This window comes from Lagopus muta, chromosome 4 (assembly GCF_023343835.1).
Source record: "Lagopus muta isolate bLagMut1 chromosome 4, bLagMut1 primary, whole genome shotgun sequence".
Lineage (NCBI taxonomy): Eukaryota > Metazoa > Chordata > Aves > Galliformes > Phasianidae > Lagopus > Lagopus muta.
The window spans coordinates 40,227,418-40,248,333 of NC_064436.1; the positions used below are offsets into that span (position 1 = coordinate 40,227,418).

Here is a 20,916-nt window from a genome sequence, read left to right on the forward strand (position 1 = left end):
CTTCCTATAAAATGTGGATTACTTCATTATATCCTGTATTTTTAACATGGCCTTGTACACTATTTTTCTGTGATGCAGCAGAACTACATACAAGTCAACAACCAGGACAAAGAACAACAAAGCTAGATGTAAATCCTTCTGAAGACCTAATCTGGCAAAAACATGGTAAGTTTATGTTTACATATTATACAATAGTACTATTAAGTTCAATACTGTCAAAGATTTAGTTCATTGGGACAGCAGCAGTCTTCACAGCATAACAGAACGTTCAAACAAAAAAACAGTTGAAAGAGTTGAGGCCCTGGTATAGAGCACCACTGACAAGAGCATGGCACCATTTTTCTCCCAACACCTTCTGGGAGACAGATTCCCCACCACCTGAGCCTTCTCAAGTCTGAACAGGCCCAGCTCACTCAACCTTTCCTTGTAGGAAAGGTTCCTTATCTTCATGGCCCTTTGCTAGGCACTTACTAGTATGTCCACATCTCTTGCTTACTGAGGGGCCCACAACTCAACCCAACACTCCAGCTGAAGCCTCACCAGTGCTGAGCAAAGGGAAAGGATCCCGTCCCTCCACTTGCTGGCAACCCTTTGCCCAATGCAGTCCAGAACATCATTGGCTAGAACTGCCTCTGCAGCACAGGCATGCAGCTGGCTTCTGTTCAATCTGCAGTCCACAGGTCCTTTTCTGCAGAGCTGCTTTCCTGTCTTACAGTGTTGCATTACAACAGACCATGATGCAAACTGATATTCACATCAGCCACATCAATCAAGTTACAGACCTTCCAAGTGTTTGGCTTCACCTGCTCATCTGTCAGCTCCAGATTGCAAGCTGCAGCAAGAACAACTCTGTATGGGATGTAGCTGATTCACCCCTCCAGTTGCATGGGCACTACAATTACCTGGCACTTGATCCTAAGTCAAGTCCTGGCCATTTTCTGTCCCCAGGAAATGCTTAACATGACATGACAATAGATATATAGACCTTGAGTAAAAACATGATTTTTTTATGATATTTACTATTATGAATCGAAAGGTGCGGGTGGTTTCACATACAGACAATAAAAAAAAAAAAAACCAACAACCTTTCTGTTAGAACAACCTCTGGCTGCAGGGGCAGCGCATTTCAGACTTCAGAAACTATAAAAGCTCTTTTCCCTTTACCTGCTCATTTATTCTAAATAGGAATAATCTGTATTACCACAGTAATTATACAAAAAAATGTTCAGAACTTTTCTGGTAAGCTACTCTGAAATATATTACTTCTCTGAGGCTTAGACACAGGCATCATAAGCTCCACGAGTATGCTCAGATAACTCAGTTAAACATGTTTGTACATTTCTGCTGAATGACAGCACCACTTTCCAAACCTACTCAAGGTTTCCAACATGAGCATCATATGGTAGGTAAATATATGGGTAACACACTTAAACACAGGCTTCTACGTACAAACAGGTATATGGTGTGAGATAGTTAACACTCTATTACAAGCTGAGAGTTAGTTTTTGCATAGAGCAATTAGCATTTAAGTCAATAACTCACTTCCAAATCAGCAAAATTTGTCCTGAATTTAAGTGGCAAAACTCCAGCGTTTCCAATGTGGTTTTTCTCTGCTGCAAGTGCCAGTTATTATGCCTGAAGTAAATATTAGCTTAAAACACTAACTTAGTGTTTTCAATCAAAAAAGAAAAACATCACTTAACTATATCATAGCACCAATGTTATCATCCAGGGTTGGATTTTGGTTTGTTGTTGGTGGTTTTTTTTCTTCATTTTTAAACAAACAAGGAAATTCTGGCTTTAATTTTAGCAGTTGTATTTCAGTAACCCAATACATACTGACTTGTTTTGTATGTTATGCTTTGATACTTTATCTTCTTTCTTACTTCTGTAGCGAGCAAACTAAAAATCGGGCTTTGGTTCACAAGTGAATTCTCTCTCTCCACCTTTTCCTTCCTTTATTCCTATTTCCCAATTGACTTTACAGTCTCAAAATAGAAAGATTTCCAGTGTACGACCTTATATTCTGCATAAGAAAAAAAACTAAAATTTATCTTCTATGCCTCAGATTTCATTTGGTTTCCTTAAGAGAAGCAGCAAGAAGCACGCTACGCACAGACAAAGCTGAGAAGGCTCACTTTCAAGAAGTTGCCTTCTGAGACACGTAGGCTACCTCTCATTCCTAGGGACACATGCAATGGAGACACACTGCCAACACTGCCTTCAGTAGAGCATTCTATTATCTGTGCTGCTGTTTGAGCATGTACGGATTGAAATGGTTATTTCATGTGCAAGTGTCAGCCATGATTCCTTGCCAAAGTATTCTTGGGAAAAATGCCTCAGATCTTCCCCTAGGAGAACCTAGCCAAGGTTGTGTTTTATTTTTTTGACAGAGAAGCTTGATTTTGTTTCAGAAGAAACTGCGTGGACACACTAAATGTGTAGCATTCATCAGAAAGAAAAATGTTTGTTTGGTGCTATATTCAACTTACCTTTTCATTCCATGCCCACAATCCAATCCCAAGAAATGCTATGCCAAGGAACTAAAGAGAAAAAGAAAAGAAAAATATCAGACTAGAAACTATAAATTTAAAGATTAATTTATTTTTAAACATACATATTACCTCATCCCCTGTATTGGATAATCAATTTTATCATGACTTTGGGGGCTTCCTAAGAGTTTTAAAACATGAATAGTTGTGTTTTCTTTATTTTACAACTCAACCATTAGAACTGGAGGACTCCGCATACTGCACAGTGATATTTCATGCAGAAACAGTAGACACAACAAACATCACTTTCTCAGCATCATGCAAGTACGACTTCTTGAACTTGACAGACTACCCCCAAACCAAACTTCACAGTCAAGTAACAAATTATTTTCTCATTGCATTATCCATCACCTGTGAGAACAACTGTTGTCAAACCTCTTGCAGATCACACACATTAAGAGAAAAGGATTAAAAGAAAGCCCTCAACACACTTACACTATCAGCTTAAGCAATGTTACCCACAAACACAGAAAACTGTTAAATGACACGAAAAAAATGCCCTTCCTCCACCAAGGAGACTCGAAAAAGTATATCTTCCCAAACAACAGAAAAGGGAACAGCTTTTAGGGTTTTGTACATCCTTGTATTTTCTATTCCACTGAATAATTCAAGTGCATCATTCCCCTCTCAACACTACTGGATTTCTGTATAAAACCCACATCAAGAATCTCTGAAACAAGCAGAAAAGGCAGACTCCATCTCCTGACATCACCACTGTATATTTGACATGATACAGTACCATCATACAGAATGCTTAAAACAAATGTATTCTGGGTGTCCAAGCACGTTTCTAAACATTCACCTGTCCAACTTTAATCCTTGGTTTTAAAACTTACGTACTGGCTATAAACAAAATTATACGCACTCTAATTTCAGGACACGTAACAGAATATTGCTCAAACATCAAACTCGTATTTTCTTGTGGTTTCCACACAGTGAGGTGCACAGACTTATTTTGGCACATAGCACATTTTCTCTTAATATCTGCATAAACAGTCAAGTATCCTAATGATTTTTTTCTTTTGCAAAACAGGACAGAAGTGTTTTTCTTTGTCTAGAAGTGGGAGGAAGTGCAAGTATCAACTTCTTTCCAGAAGTGATTTCAACAACTTCAAAGCAAGGCTCCCACTTATATACACTTAGATGGCAATTTCAGCCTCCACACACCAAGAATTTCTATAAAGCATAATTCAAAAGGGAATATACTCATTGTAATACCCTGAAGTTCCCAAATACCTCTCACATATGAGATATTCTGCAAATGTACACTGCCTGCCGAGCAAAGAAGACACTGCCAGCTCACCCAGAAGCACATCTATGCTACTCTCCTTTTTTGATTTGAAGAGTCATGCTTCCGAATTTAAGGAGTACTATAAGCCAGCATTCCTCACAGGAAACTGTCACAAGCTTGGCTATATTAAATACATGATAAATGGAAAAATTTCTTGAATAGAAAAACAGAACTGCTGGTCAAGAAAGTCTGCTACTTCAACAGCCTTAATTGTCTATAACACATAAGAGATGGATTTGAAAGTATAGCCTCCTGTGACAAACCACATAAGCAAGAAAAGGATATTTTACCTGTACCAAGAATACCTCATGGCTGGACAGCTTGCCAGAAATATGTAATCCTTCTGACCGAGTGATTATTTGAAACTTGGTGAGATAAAGCTGCACAAGTTTTCAAATCACTTTCAGGCTAACACAGTTATTTTGCAGTGACAGGCTCCTTTCATTCTTTCTTATGCAACCAAAAGCACCAAGGACTAAGGAATAGGAGTGGAGGGGAAAAGAAAAACTGGACTTGGAAATTGTGAATTTTTATTTCTAGAGATACAAAGCACCGTTTTGTGAGTAGCTGAAAATACTTTTGAACACAGCAAGCAAGGAAAACCAGAAAGAATTTGATCAGTGCCTATATATATGTAACTTAATAGCCATAAACATCAGCTGTTAGACTGGCTCAGATCCACTAGCTGTATTAAATGTAATCCAGTCAAGTGTCCTTATCATTCACCAGATGTTGAAGCTTACAAGGCATTACTTCATGAGTTGCAAATGGTAACTTGTAGCCTCCTTGGGTCTCCAGCCAGACTGATCTCATCACTCAACTGTAAAGTGAGATGAGACTGCACTATGCTAAGCTGGAGCACCTAAAAAAACTGATACTGTCAAGCCCCTGGCAAGCCTGTTAACAAAAACCAGAAAACATTCTCTTGAGAGGACTCAAAGAAATATATGCTGCTCTGTCCTCTTCATACTACAAAATGGAAATCTCTGTCCAGTTGCCTTTTGAGCAGCTGATGAAAGAGGAACAACAGACAATACCCATCAGGAGAAGAAAACGTTCAGGATGGAATCATGAGTTCTGTCACAGGATGCTGTAGAAACTAAACACTTCAAGGCATTCAGAAGCAGAATTAGATAAATTCATTTAGGATCCACAGCTATCGAAGAGTGACTCTGGCAGAGTTTCTGGCTCAGTAAGTTTTTAAACCATTGCTTACGAGGAGAATATAAGCAGGAAAAGATGCTTGTGTAGATGCTTTGTTTCTTGAACATCTCATTCCTTAGGATTACACTTACTTGCATTAGTTGAGTCAAAACAGTGAGCAAGAAATACAGCTGGCCTAACTCCCTACACTCGCTCCCCAGAAATGCTTACCCTCATGCAAACAGCCTGCTGGGAGGGTGAAGCTCAGAGGAATCTCAGTAATCCCCACTGGCAGAAGAGAGATGCTTGCTAGGAGACTTACACCTCTTCCCAGGATTAACTTGAAAATTCCTTGGCAATCATAAAAGAAACTTTTCAGCAGCTTTTAGGAAGTGCTTAGCAAAAATCCCTCCGCATTTTTGCTATTAGAAGCAGAGGTAAAGCAGGATGCACACTCTATTTATCTTGCAATTTTTCAGCATATGTCTCCATGAGTGTCTTATTCTGCTTGTTTGTAACCAAAAAGAAAATCTGTTCACCCTAAGCACATGGGAAGAGAATGGCATAATATGTATTTTCTCAATTAAGTCTGGAAAATTGTATTTACGCCCTTTAAATTATTCCAATGAGTAATCAAGAGGTAGAAGTTTGCCTCATTATTACAGGAAAGACAGCTTTAATTCTCCCCAGATATCTAGTAAGACCAATCAGCCAAACTGTAAATGGTCATCAGATCTAGGATAAAGCTTGTAAAATCTTGTTTGTCTTTTTTTCCAAACAATAGTTTGCAAGAGAACATTAAAGCATTTCTCTACAGTATCACAGCATTATGAAAGACTCGCATAATAGCACTTTTTGAGCCATAGGTTTTGACTCCATAAGCACCAAATAAATGTGTTCAAATTTCTCTTTTCTAAAGCATGTAGCAATATTTGTACTGCTGCTCTGCTCATAAAGTTTATGTGCAGTTTTCAGAAGTGGACTGATCAATAAGTGCTTCAAGCTGCATATATCTTATTCCTAGTCTTAGCTGCATGGAAGAAAACGATTTCTTGTTGCTAGGGATACAGCATTATGCAGAACACTATTTCATTTGAAGGATGCTGAGGTAAATACTAATGTAAACATGAGATACAACTTCAGAGAAAGATGAGCTTAAGCAGAGCGATCAGACATTTCATACACCAAATTTTTCATTTCAGCTGACACAGTGAGTTGGCAGCAGTTTTCAATCAAAAGCACAACCACCGCAGACCAAGCGGCAAAAAGGTTGGTTAATGTGCCATAAGCCAGTGTTATGTCCACGTGTGAATGCGTTATTAAAGGGTTGTGAGAGAAGGAACTAGAGCACAGCTGCCTTTCTACCTTCATCACACCATACAAACACACTAGCAAAAAGCATGTCAAACCTGAGAAAGCTCAGAGACAGAACTTCCTAACAACTGCTTTATTAAGTTACATACTTAAGGGAGCACACAAATTTCTCATCTGCTCTGTATGCTTCAAGAACTGTGTGTAGTGTTAGCAAGGAGACTCAGGATTCCTACAACTAGTTCTGTGTTTCTTCCTTGGCAATATCCTGCAGGCTCTTCACACAGGAACATTTCCTCCTGTGCGATTCCAGCCAGTACAACAAGGGACAGCAAGGTACAGTAGTTTACAGATAAATGCAGCAAGTGACCAGGACACTATGAAGAGTTTTTTTCACATCCCGAAACACAGTCAGGAAAACAGAGCACTTCTGAACTAAGCACATATGCAAAAGCAGCACTGACAAGTTCTTAACTGAGCCCAAAATCCCAGACGAATAATTTTTCCCTAAGCACTTCCTCCGCAGCAGCCTGTGTTAACATGCACTCGTAGAAATTTCAAAGACAGAACACTCACTGCTTTCTTTAAAGTATTTTATACGAAATCAACCTCTTGGTTTTCAACCAAGGGCAAAAAGGAGATTAATTACTCCGTCAGAGCACAAAACATTATTGTTACTTAGCTTTAGGTAGTACTGACAGAGAAAGGATGCCAAAACAGAGTTTAAAATAAAGATTCGTGCACTTTGTTTCTGCTCTGTTTATGCCACTGACGTGCATCCTGCTGTAAGTATGTCTATTGGTATTCCTTCTAACAACTGAAATAAGACACTCTCTTAACTCTTGTCTCAGCCTCACAGCTTCCAGCAGGACCAGTATTACACAGGAGGAAGATAGCACAAGTGTTCTTTGTTCCTGCTTCCCCATGCTCCGGTTCCAGTGTTTTTTTCTGTTCTGAAACCAACCCTAGCACAGCATTTCATTTTCAGGTGGCTAAACACATATTGTGGCCACACGAAAGGCAAACTGCTCAAAATGTACACTTTCATTTATGTGTTCATGACAATGCTTATAAAAAAAGTGTCCACTTAAAGCCCACCTCTTATTCCCCTTGAGATATCACCAGCAGGACTATATGATGTACTACAGTAGATGAACAAAGTTGCTGCAAATGTGACTAATTACCATTTTGGTCCATAGCAACCAAAAAAATGCCCGGCTAAAAAAATGTCTGATTTATATCCATTTTATGTGATGCTGTTAGAAAAATGTTAAACTGCATTTCACAGATAACTGTTCATGTAATACCTGTTATAAATCACACATATGAGGAAGAAAAAAAATCCCAGTCTTCACACTCTTTTTGTTCAGCTGAATTAGACAAACAATTGATTCTATAGAATCATCCAAAGTAGAAAACCAGATCTGAGAACAATGAGACAGGCCATCTGTTTTATCCTGCAGGACTCTTAACGTGAAGAATTGTATAATTCTTTTCTAATGTATTTTCTAATGAAGAATTAAGCTTCTACAAACCTCCATTTTGAGTGCAAGGTGCTGTGGCTGTTAGTGCATCTCTAATTTACACCCAGTATAGGATTTTCTGGTAAATTCGTTTTAAAAGTAAGCCAGTTGTACCTCTGCTCCTGCCCCAACTGTACAACCATTTGCCATTAGTTTTCTTATTGCCTTCTCCTGTTCTTTAATTGCAAAAGCAAGACATCTGCTTTCTGTTACAGCTGCTCTATGTATTTATTTTATTGCTTTCTGGTGGTGCAATCGTAAGTACTGCCAATCAGCTTGCAGCAAGAGTCCCTGAAGACTGAAGTTCCTCTCCTCTTGTCCACAGAAATTGATATACTGGAAAACATAAAAAGGAGGATGAATTAGACCCAATTTCTCCTGCTCCAACTTTTGAATAACAATTCCCCTCAAGCCTAGATAAAATACATTTAACTCTTTCCAAGCTCACAGTAAGTCTCTGCAAGCACAGTTCCTAAGTGGGAAGACAGAAATTCTGCTATATACACCTCTGTGTGGGCCTCTTCCTTAGCCTCCCTTCTGAGCCATGCTAAGTGTTCGGTCTGCTTCTGCTTTTCCTCTCCAGCCTTGTTCTCTCATCTGTACCACCTTCACCTCTGGCTCAGGCCCCTCCCCTGCAGCTTCTCTGCATCTCTGCCTGAAGTCACTTTCTATTTATAAAAATGCCCCAAAATTCGGGAAGTGGTGCTGCAGCAAAATTTGAAAACAGTATGGGATTAAAACAACCACAGGGAGCTGAAGTGCCTGGAAGCTTAAAATAAGAGAACTGAATACTGTGTCTCTATTCTCTCTGCATGGTCCAACTACTGAAATCTGAAATGTAACTTTTCATCCTGGTCTGCAAATAAGAAAAAAAAAGCCAAGGTAAAGAAAGCACATTTTCCTTCATGCTAGGCTGAAGTTGAGCATCTCAGAGCAGTGCAGTGAACGGGTTGCTGACGAGGGATTGCAGCTTCCTACTCCTGAGGTCAGTGAGACTCCTCTGGTTCCAGTCTTGTTGCTGCGTGCACCTGGTTTGCTTGCTTCCACCTGAGCAAAAGGGTATTTAGGTGCAGCCCTGCCACAACTCTTCGCACCATTTTTTCTAGAGTTATTTTTCCATTAAAAGGAGAAAAAAAAGACTACAAAACAAAGCATACCTGAAACTCTCTGTGAAACAGATAGACAAATGCTCATTTCAGCAACTGTAACATCCAATTCAGGCATTTGATACAGCAAACAGAAAAGACCTGAGCTAGCTTTTTCCTTGGTAACAAATTGATGTAAGCAGCAGAGCCAGGGAACACAAACAGGTACGTTTGTCAACACAGCAGGATGCTTCCAACACTCAGCAATTCCTCCAGAGACAGCAGCCAGAGTTCCGCTGCACAGGCTGCCCACACAGCAGGAATCTCCTGCTCCACTGTCCCAGCAGCCACATTCCCACATCCCAGGCCGTTTCCAGGAACTGCACTGAAATCCATTTACTAACAGGAAGTCAGCGTGTGTGGAGCACAAGGGAGACATGAAAAGCCTGGGCAATTCTGGATAGACAAGCACACTAAGTGAACAGCACCAGCTTTACAGGTAAACTTGGGCTGAACAGTTTAACCTGGCACTTGGTGTACTTTGAGAAGGAACTACACAGAAACTGGAGCACATGCTGCGTGAACAGTCAATGCACAGCCAGTCTATAAACACATTGAGCTTTTTCCAGCAGCAGCTTTACTGCCTCTTACCCTCACCGAATATTCCCTCCTAGCTCTTTTTGAGGAGCCCCCCACTCAGAAAGATATTCAACACCATTTACATAACAACTGGTATCTGGTACCCTCTTCTGAGAACAAAGAAGGTACATAAAGGGACTGCAGTAGGCTTATTGAGTTATTTGACAACACAGCAACTGCTCACTTGCCAGTGTTGCGGCCAGGTGTGTAGAGATGAACAATGCTTCTGACAACACAAAAACATAACCTCAAAAGTTACGCCAGCTGTGTCCACGCATGCTTGTATATCCCTCTTTTTCAGAGATGTGGGGAAAAGGAATAAAGCCAAAACATTAGTTAGCCAGGTATCAAAAGTTATTTCCAATAACCACACACAATTATTATCAGTCAGCCAGATACACAAAGTTCTGTCAAGTTATTTATTGTTTTGCATCTTGTAGCCCTTGCAATAGAAGCACGTGGTTGGCAGTGTTAGCCACCATCAAACTCTCCACATTTCCCATGTAGCACACTCTAAGCGGCCAGAACTGAAAAGCTCAGATGAAACATTAAGCCTGACTCTGTACATCTCTCAGCACGTGTTTCAGGGGCACTGGTCAGTCTGGACCAGAGCTCTGACAAGTTCTGCTCCAGACAATAAGGTAATTTAACCCAGCATTTTCTCTTGGAATGCACTGCTTCTTATTATATCTAAAGCCAAAGCATCTGAAGGACACACCCTTGATGCACAGTACACAAGGTTATCCATCAAATTAATTCACATTTTTACTTGATATAAAAATTAAACAATGCTTTACTAGATACTTCTATACTGAAAGATAGCTTCCAGATTTCCAGTGAAAGAAGAATTTACAGAAGTAGGCAACAATTTGTCATTTCATCAATAATATTACTTGGCTGGGAGCAGAGCAAACAAAACTGTGATTTCAATTTCTTCTCAAATAAAAGCAATGTGGAACAAACAGGAGATAAATGGTCACAACACTTAAGTTCTTTACTAGGAGAGTGGTTAGGCCCTGGAACGGGCTGCCCAGGGAGGTTGTGGATGCCCCGTCCTTGGACGTGTTTAAGGCCAGGTTGGACGGGGTCCTGGGCAACCTGATCTGAATGTGTATGTTTGGTGGCCCTGCTAGGCAGGGGGGTTGGAACTACATGATCCTTGGGGTCCCTTCCAACCCGGGTGATTCTGTGATTCTGTGAACACTATTGAGCTGAAGGTTTTATTCCTAGGTAAAAGTTCTACAGTTTGGCAGCAAACAAAAGCAGCTGCTTGCCTAAATGAAACAAGGCACTAACCCTTTGTCTAGTCTGCAGACCAGACAAAAGTACCCCTGTTGTTTGTTATTCTCAACAGAAGAGCTGGGGGCTTGACTAAACGTGTAAAGAAAATGCTCTTCGCTACCCTAATGGTGCCCCTTCAAAGAGCTGTTGCCTCATGCGATACAGCAGTCTGAGGAAGATTTGCTCCTAACACTTGTGCTGGACTTGTTTTGGAGAGTATATCATGCTATCCACTGCAACTTAATTTGAGGGCCTTAAGCTTGCTTTAAGAATAAATTCATTGAGAAAACAGATCTATGTTGTAAAATTTCTGGCACACTATGCTGGAGCCTATTTTCCCTCATACAACTTCAGCTCAACCAACAGTATGAGCATAATCTTGTAGGTCATATAAAAGGCTCATATATTAAGTACAAATTTTATCCCTCATTTTCTTGTCACTTTAAATGACACAATTTCCATAGACTCTAATTCCTGATGATTGCATTATCTTTGCTTAATGTAAAATCTTCTGGCTTGCATAAGTGCTAATAGCTAATCTGTCCTGCTGACACCTATCAGGAAAAGAAAGCATTACGAAGTCTGTTTAAGGGAAGTAGAAATGCAGCTGTAGCACATACAGATGAGTCGCTAAGAGAAAAGCTATAAAAAGGAAACGATGCTGCCTTACCTCCTGCAGAGCTGTGCTACTGCAGTCAGTCAGTCTTAGCCTGCCGCTCTTCCAAGAGCAGGGAGGCGTGCTGGTACCACCAAGATGTGCAAGTCTTCACGTGCCCACCAGACAGCCTCATTTTCACCCCTGTCTGTAAAAGCCAAGTTGCTGCTCATACAATCCCTGCTTTACCTGCATAGTCATCACTGAAGAGGGCAGTATCACAAGATCATTTTTTAAGGAAGCTTTGGAAACAGTAGAATGATCTTAAAAATGAAGTCTTCATTTTATTTATGGTTTTAATTTAGTGCTAGAATGCAATTCCTCCTTCCATAGCAAATATAATTTTTTTGCTATTTTCTTACTTCCTGCTCTGCCCCAGAAGGATTTCCAGGCACAAAGTATACAAGAGCACAAAACAGCCTCTTCATAGAAAAAAATATATATATCCTGAGTAACTTTCCATGCTTAATTGAGCATTCTTATAGAAGAGAAGAAAAAGCATTTAATTTTTAGTATTAGGCACCACAGTAGATCTATTTCCCATGGAACATTCGTCCCATGCAGAATCTCAAGCGGAACCTTAGCAATCCACAGACTCTCAACATAAGCCTTCCAAGCAAAAGCCACTATATTTAGCTCAACAGGTTCAAAGATAACATGACTATGGAGAACTCTGCCTTTAAGAGTCCCAATGGAATTCACTTACTAGTGGTCCTTTAGGCATTCTTCACAATAGCAATGCACTGGGATACAAACTGACTAAACAGCAGACCTCTGTCAGACTGAGGGACTTTGAAGGCCTCCTGATCACCCCAAGTGCAGGCTTCTCATCCCCAGTATTTAAGTCAAGGCTACAAGGAGATGAAGCAACACGTGCAATAATAAACCTGCGATTGAAGCAGATGCACAAGTATGAAAAGACACCATCTCCTTATGAAGTAACTCCACACTGCAAATAACAGCTTATGCCAGTGGTACATCTATCTAGAAAAGGAGACACATCTCAGCTCTTAAGACAAATAATTTCAGCTAAAAATACCAAGGTAAAGAAGGTATTCTGGCAGAGTTGGCATAAAAACTTGAGCACAGATGTAAAGGAGAATATGTGCAGCATACATCTCTACTAAAGCAAAGTTCAACACCTCCCTGCCTGCACTGCAATTTGAATCCAAGTTAGCAGAAAAAATAAACAGTTTGAGGCACAACAGTGCTGACTTAATGCTACATAGAAAAGACAGCTTAGTATTTTAGAGCCATGACTGAAGTTTTTGCTTATCTAGAAAAACATAACTTAAGTCTTACCCTAAGCAATGATTCCAGTTGCACTGGAAGCCCTGCTTTTGTTTAAGAGCAAACATATTTGGAAGTCACTTCCAAACACTGAAGAAATAAATGCAAACAACAAAAATTGAAACTGCAAGGACAAGCAGCATCAAACAACTTATTCCTATTTCCCAATAATTTCACCTATCGATCTCTTTTCAAAAGAGCTGAACTTGTGTCTTGGCTAATACAGCAGAAGAGTCTGCTTGGTTTCTCTTTCATTTCAGGCATTCCTCTTCCATTTCAGAATACTTCAGAGCAGAAAGCTTCCATCTTCATCCATGTCCTAGTTCGGCCACTAAATACGTAAGAAGTTTTTTAGAGTGTTGTCAACGGTTTACGGGCTGGTTCGGCCCAGTTCCGTGACCAGCAGGGCAGAAGGATCCGCAGATCCACGCCTCCAGAAAAGGGAAACAGCGGCAACGATCTGAGGTGGAACAAACTAATTTACTAAATATAGCATCAGCAAAAAAATAATGAGAGAGAGAGAGTGTCTGAAAGGTGGTGAGGCCTCACCACAACGCTAAGGTGAGAAGTGCAGTCCAGTTGAGCCGATGAAGAAAAGCAGACGGAGAAGAGAGCATCAGATGGCCTTGCACAGAGTTATATCTCCTCACTGACCGCAAAGCCTCCTGGGGAAATGCAGTTCTTCTCTGGACAGGCACCCGGAACTTGAGCATCAGCAGTCAAACCCCCAGTGCATTACATGATGTTATGATGTGGAATACCGATAACCAAAAAGAGTAAATTATTTGCCTTTTCTATTACCTTTATATTTTTAAATATTTTTTTCACTTGAACTGAAGCATTTGGAGATAGCATTTGGAGACCTTCAAGTCTGGACCCACCCTGCAGCACAAACATAGCAGTTCATCTGTGTAAGGCTACAGGGAGAAGGACTGAGAGAAAAGGTTTGCCCAATCAGTGGCAACCTGTCACCATGGCTGCAGAGCCATCAGCAAGAATCCTTCACCAATACTTCACATCCTTCTCTTCCCATAGTGAAGAAAGGTGACCCCAAACAAACTGTGGAGGGCTGAACATATGGAAGGTGCAGATGGAATGGAATTTAACGATCCAAACACAGCATCATATATTTTAGGGATACAAAAATATCTGCTATAAGCTGAAAACTTACTCCCTGGAAAGATGACAGAAAACAGCCTTAGAATTACATGCATCCATCTGCAAGCTGGTAAGGCGATGGGATGTGAAAAAAAGGCAAAATAAGGCCTAACGAAATTGAAAAAAAAAAAAAAATCTCAGAGATAAAAATATATATGATTGCTTTCTGTAAGTTTCCTTCAATTCCCTTAACTCTACAAAAGTTTAAAACATCCAGCAACACTAAAAATGTCCAGGATGGCTTCAGTCCCCTATATGACTACAGGCTGTTCTTTCAAATGTCACATCAGCATTGTACAACAGGACCCTGCCAATGCCAAGTTTGTGCATGCTTTACAACTCCTGTATGAGGCCCCACTATGCTCCATCACTACTCAGTAATGGAATACGGCCCTCAAGATTTTTGGACATGGGCCCATAACACTTAGGATGTAGCTGGATCTACTCACATAAAACTTCAGGTTCATTTACTATAATTTAACATAAGCAGTGCTAGGAAGACAAGGCATCCCAGTGAGCACACTCTTAATGCAAATACATGAACGCATGCAGAACAACACTTCTACCTCTCTAGAGTGCCAGGGTTTTGTTTGTTTTAAAATTGAGCAGCACGTTTTCAAAAGCCTCTCCTGTGACCATCACATTTACTTCCCCCTTATTTCTCTAATCCCAGCATTCTTATGTTAGCATTCTCCTCTGTTTAGCATTTGACTTTGCATTCAGGTAATAACCAGCCTGAATCTGACCCTTCCAATAGTGGTAGCTCATCCAGCTTGATTCATCACACAAACAACATGTGGAAGGCTTTCTAGGACTGGGCCCATAATTACTGAGTACTGACACAAAGACACTTCTCTGGACGCTCATTAATTCAAGCCTCCATTCACTCATCTGTTGTCAAACCTTTCCTCTTGCTCCAAATGTGCTTCCAGATTCAAGCAGGTTTCCTCTGTGTGTGCCATATCTCTCCATAAAAATTACAGATTAATTCCAAGATACTTGGTACAGCACTGATCCCTATTCACACAGCATCATGAAAGGGGCCCAGTGTAATGTAACCTCAGCTCTGGCAATGATGAGCTCTTCTAGTTACACTCGTGTGACCTCGCTTGATTTTGGTCACTGCCAAACAGGCAAGGAACAAGAAACTGCAGGGTGGCATGTCAGATCCTTTACCATGATGCACTAAATCAAGCTATTACACTCTTCAGCAGCCAACCTCAGGGCATTAAAAAGGGAGAGATGGGAGCAGTGTGTGTGAGGACAGAGATACCACCAGCAGCTTTTAGCCTTGCCTTTGGCCAATACAGTAATTTGCACTACCACCTCTTGCCTCAGTCAGAGCAGAAGGAAAAGCTGCAAATCTGTGTGATATACCCCAAATAAAGGAAAGGGGTTATTTCACTAACCCATCATTGTAGTCAATATATCTGATGCTTATATAACAATGCAGGACAACAAATCTATTGCATAGCTTTCTACACTGTCAGTGTAGTCTATCGCTGCCTTGTTGAGTGCTCCTACTCTTGCCTCTCCTACACAGCTCCCAGCAAGACTCACATCCCCCACGATGCACTAGAGGAACTCACAAGCCCCATTTTGTTAAGCAAGCCCCTGCACTCCCCCTCCACCACCATGTACGCACACAAACAAAGAGCTCACAATCAGGCGTGAGGCCGTGCGGAGGCTGGAGCTGTGAAAGAAGCAGCAGAAGGAGAAGGCCCACACTCTACAATGCTTTCAGAGACTAAAAGAGATCGGGTTTCGCAGCTGGCTAAGTCAAGCCTCTGTTCCCAGGAGACACTGCATCCATCAGCAATCTAGAGGTACACAATAACACTAAAGAGGTTGGATTTTTTTTTTTTTTTTTAATTATGGGCAAAAAGTAGAAAAATTTGGAATCATAAGTCCTCCAGGCAAAACATGTACAATGATAAGGATATACAAACATATTAAACCCCGGCATAATTTTCCAGGCTTACTCTCTTGACGGCAGTGGCAGCTGAGAGCAACTAGAAGCTTTTGAAAATCCTCCCCATCATCACTGCTAACGTCTGCTGTAGCCAGCTTAAAAGAACCAATTTATTAACACAAACATAACTAAACCGAGAAGTGGTAAACCAGTAAGCTTCTCATTATTCAGAGGCCATCCAGGAAGCTAAAAATACTACCGCTACATTTGAAGCCACCTGCTGCATCTCCTTTTTAAAGATCTTTTCTTCTGAAAGCCAAATTTTCATCAGAACATTTACCACAGTTCCCAGATCTTCTATTCTGTTACCTTAAACAACAAGCAGTCAGATTTGCGGCTTAAAGGGTTTCACCTCCCAGAATAGCTTCCTGCTTTTTTGTATTATTTCATAGACTGCATCAGCTTAATTTATGTTAAATGCTTACCTCCTTGGAAAAGTAAGGCATCTTACAGATCACATTTTTCCAGGAAGAAAGAAAACATCACATGCAAGGATCATCCTTTTCACCAGTTTTAAGATTACCTCAGTTCTTGACTCCCACTAAATGCGAAATAATTTGATCCAGTTTGAGTCATAAGAATATACTTCTACACGCTTATTAAATGCACTGATTTCTCTCAGTATAGTTTCACTGATCATTTTAACATACGCTTCAACAGAGACACTGGTGCTCTTCCTACTGCTGCCATATGAATCAGCAGTAACTGCAGAGGAAAAAAAATCAAAGACCTCAAACTCCTGGATAGCTTGCTTGCACTAAGAAAATGTATTTTTAAAGCTCTGCAGGTTTTCCATAAGTCAGGACAGAGAATGCTGGAAGTTTGTACCAAAATAGTGTGACAGCTACGCTGTGGGTCAATCTCACGTGACAGAAGCAATACAATTAAGAGCTCAGCTTAAGCTTGGGGATATACTTTCTACTTAATTCACTCTTCCAAATCCTGTCGCCAAGGACTTGCTGAGTACCCAGTCGTTCCCCTATTGCAGAGTTACACAGGAAATACAACAACACAGATGACACATAGCCACATATGGATATATACATATATACTAACCATACATGCACTTAAAACTTCGTACAGAACTTCTCTGCTCCTACACAGCCTTATCTGTTAATATGCAATATCAGTAAATTCAAACACCAAAAAAACTCTGGCATGTTTTTGACGTAATGAAATTTTTCATATTGGTCAGAATATTTCTGGACTCTAAAGAAAAAATATAATCAGTAACTTTAAAAAAAAAAAAAAACATACTTCAGACTTCAATTTTTTCCATCCTTCCCATTTCCTTTTTCTTTAAAGTGAGTCTGATTCCTTTCTAATATTTAGACTGTAGTTAAACCCAAATCGGTTTGTTTTCCAATGCTCAGTGAACTTGAAAATTGCCCATCTAAAGAAGTCCCCTTGGAATTACAGTAAACAACTGCTATTCTTAGCACAGCCTCATCACATACAGCATTATAAGCCGCATGATAAGCACCCAGGTAAATTCTCTCTAGCAAGATGTCTCATTTCATAACAAAACACACCACCCCGCAATTTTAATACAAATGATGAAGATTTGTCATAAGAAATGAAAATCTGTTCTTAAAAGCTGAAGAGATGGTCTGCAGTCAGTGAGAGACTTGCACAAGAGTCTTGGCCTTTTTCCTCAGGAAATAACGTGCTTCCATTTTCCCACACCTGTGGCAGGACTGCCAACACACAGGCACCCAGGCTGCTGTTCCAGGGCAACATGAGTTGTTTCAAGTCCTCCAAGACAGCTGCCAGTCCCCCAGTGATAGCCTGGATACCCCTCCTTCTCTGAGGTGCTGGTTTTAGTACTCTGCCTTAGCAGTCAATGCCCTCCAGATTTCATATACAGTGCAGTCCTTCTTATAAATCAGATTTTTTTTTTTTTTAATTGTCTTAGTTATGCCACAATTTCAGCTTGCCATTTTTTACCCTAAATTTGCAGATTAGAAATTGCACGCTGTCATGTTATCATACTTGACAGTTTAACCAGTAGTCCCTCATCCATCCCTCTCACATCGTTATAAAAGGGCATTGAGGAAACACTTCTATATAAATCATCACTATTCACATTGCAGAAAGACAGCTATTTTTAATGCCTTTAAATTAACAAGATTACGGCTACATGTTTTGCACAGGAAAAATTCCTTATGGAAGTAAAATTCTTTCACCCCAAGAGCCAACATCTACAAAAAAAAAGAAGTGCCAAAAATGTTTATTCACAAGCAACCTCATAACCTCCATCAGCTCTCCATTTGCACAGCAGTAAAGTTTTGCCAACAGAATGTGAACTCAAAGTCATCAGCATTTTACTCAGGACAAATTATCCCTAGTCCACTTCTGAGGGAGCACTCTTTGAACAAGCTATGTCAGTGGAAGCAAGCATATTTCTGCTGTATGACATTGCCTAGCAAGTGCTCAGTTCTGTTCCATGAGAGGAAGGCTGTAACCCAGGCAATAATTAAAAGGGTTCAAGAAACATCTAATTAATTACTAAGGGGAATCTTTCAACTTTGAATTGCTGCTGAGCAAATAAAGTACATCTCTGGATCAAATTACAAAAAAAAGCATCATTTCAGTACAACTGTATAATGTGGAGTACTTTTAATCCCACAGAGTATCTATAAAAAGGGATTAAGAGCAAGAGCTTGGGCCATTATGGCAAAAAAAAAAAAAAGTTACTGTAATCTGATCTCCTAATATATTTTAGAGATCAGAAAAAAAATCCCAAAGTTTTTTTTACTAAAAGTTACTAAAAGTAACACCTAACACTTATTAAACATTTTGCTATATATCACTGCTGTATTCCATTGCTGAAACCATTAACTCTAACAAGGCCTCTTATAATAGTTCCAGCTATGGTTCTGGTGAAATTGCCATGAAAGAAAAGACAAGGAGTGCTATTTCTAATTGATTTATGCTTGGCTGAATGAAAAACAGAACTAAAAGTAAATCTGTTTCACATTCCCACGTTCCATTTAGCATTTAGAATGCTTTACACAATATTCTAAAGTCTTATTTAATGATATTAATTTGTAACCCTTTTCATTATTAAAATTTTATCCATCTACTAAATCCAGTTAACTGGGGATTAGGCCAAGAAACTGTAAACATATTTCCCTTCAAAATAAGAGTAGCCTGAAAGCTTTAGACAACATGATAGAAAATGAACCTCCACCAACGATTAATTTCTTTTGCTATAAATCCTAGAGCAGAGAATTTAACACAAATGAGCACCATCAGTCCCATCAGGTTTCATTTTCTTGTTGTGGTGAGTTACATCAAGGACCGATGCAGCAGGTTCTTCAGTTTGAGATTCAACTGTTCCCAAACATTTGGATTAACTTTCACTGTATGAAACACAGAGGATGGCAACTGCATAAGGACAAGATGCTGCTGCTGAAAATGCAGGAGAGGTGCTGTAACCAATCGCTGCTCTTTGCACCTGTACAGAGGCTGTGCCCTTCAGTTCTGGGCCACGTATCCCAACCAACTTCCGTCCTGCTTTTCTCCTAATTCAACACTCTCATCCCTTCAGTTGAGAGATAGCAGATGAACAAAAAGTATTTTGTTTTTATTTATAGATGAGGAATTTTTTTTTTTTTTTTTTAATATCTAAAACCACCTATACTACCAAGTGTAAACTACTCAGATTTACGCATGCAAAGATGCATGCAGTTAGAATTCAACTTTGGTTCACATCCTACAATGTACCCGTAATAAGCACAACAGTTCACTACCATTAAAAAAAAAAAAAAAAAAAGCTTAAAAACTACTCCCATACTGTTTAAATCCTTACTATGTCAAAGGAACTTAAAATAACTATGGAAGATGAAATCACCAAAAAGAGGATTACAACATATGGAAACATGCTTAGCAAAGTTAAATATTGGCAGCAGTGCAATTCTACAGTTGCTGATATCAAGCTTTGGGTCTCAACTACAAGGCACTGTTTTCTTCACCTTTCACTGACCTTAAAACAAAAACAACTGCAAAAACATATAAAAGTCTTTTTCTTTTTTAGCAATAGTAACCTGAATCAAGAACTTTTATTTGTATTCCCTAAGGTCATGAACTTTTATTGACACACCAGACCGTTTGCCATGCAGTGTCAATAATCTGCTGATTAAAGGTCTCTATTAAGTCCCACAGACACGAATGACCATGACAGCTTAATGATCCGCTCATTATAACCTGGCGTAAGATCCTTCTATAAATTAACATTTTCTCATTCCAAATTAAGCTTCAAATTTATGAAATTCAGAAACAAGACTAAAAAAATCTGAAGCTGTATGTTATGCAACTAAAAGAACAGAAATGACAGCATCACCCCAATGAAGTCACCGAGCTGCATGACCTTCAGTGCTTGTGTTGCAAGTTGAATATCAAGAGTGCCTGGGAAGCGGCAGCCGGCAGTGACAGCTGGTGGAGCGGCAGCCAGACGGCGGCTCCAGTGCCTGAGCCCTCTCCATGGTTTTGCCACTGACCTGCAACAAGACCTCACACAGGTCACGTCCTCACCGTGGCTCACTTTTTCCTACCATCTTTTGTCGGCTAAATAGCCTGAGCCCTTTGCAACAAGGCCGGTCTCAAAGCCTCTGGTCGAGCACAATGCCATCTCTATTGTGTAGGCAAAAAAAAAAAAAAGGTAGTTTCTCAGGCTCAGCAAGGGCAAAGTGTTAATGAAACACTGGTTTCTTATTGTTCACTTCGGCAAGACTGGATTGGGGGTTTTACAACAGATTATTGCTGGTTCGCTTCCACTAACACTTTTATTACAGAACATACAAGAAAAAGAAAACAGCACATGAAAAAGCATGCAGCAAAGGGTTCGTTATAGCTGCACTGTTAACACTCATTTGGTTTTAGTCTTACAGTATTACAAAGGGGGGAGGGGAATCCAGCATTTGATAGATTTTGAGACATCAAAAAGACAATACTGAAGGAAGAAGGGAAACAGATGTTGCTGATAGAAAGTGGCACTGTTATCGCATGATAAAA

The 20,916-nt window shown here is 40.0% G+C and overlaps 1 protein-coding gene across 6 annotated transcripts in view; it reads right to left on the reverse strand.

Annotated features, from left to right (window-relative positions):
* The window catches only part of TSPAN5 (tetraspanin 5), an 80,252-nt gene that overhangs the window by 18,195 nt on the left and 41,141 nt on the right, over positions 1-20,916 (reverse strand). For 4 of the 6 annotated variants that reach the window (XM_048941249.1, XM_048941250.1, XM_048941252.1 and 1 more), the window contains one exon: positions 2,493-2,543. In XM_048941249.1, coding sequence (XP_048797206.1) covers positions 2,493-2,543 — 51 coding nt within the window. Of the gene's footprint in view, positions 1-2,492; positions 2,544-7,832; positions 7,854-7,934; positions 8,117-20,916 lie in introns of those variants that run through there. The other 2 variants (XM_048941251.1, XM_048941254.1) reach the window with 2 other exon arrangements.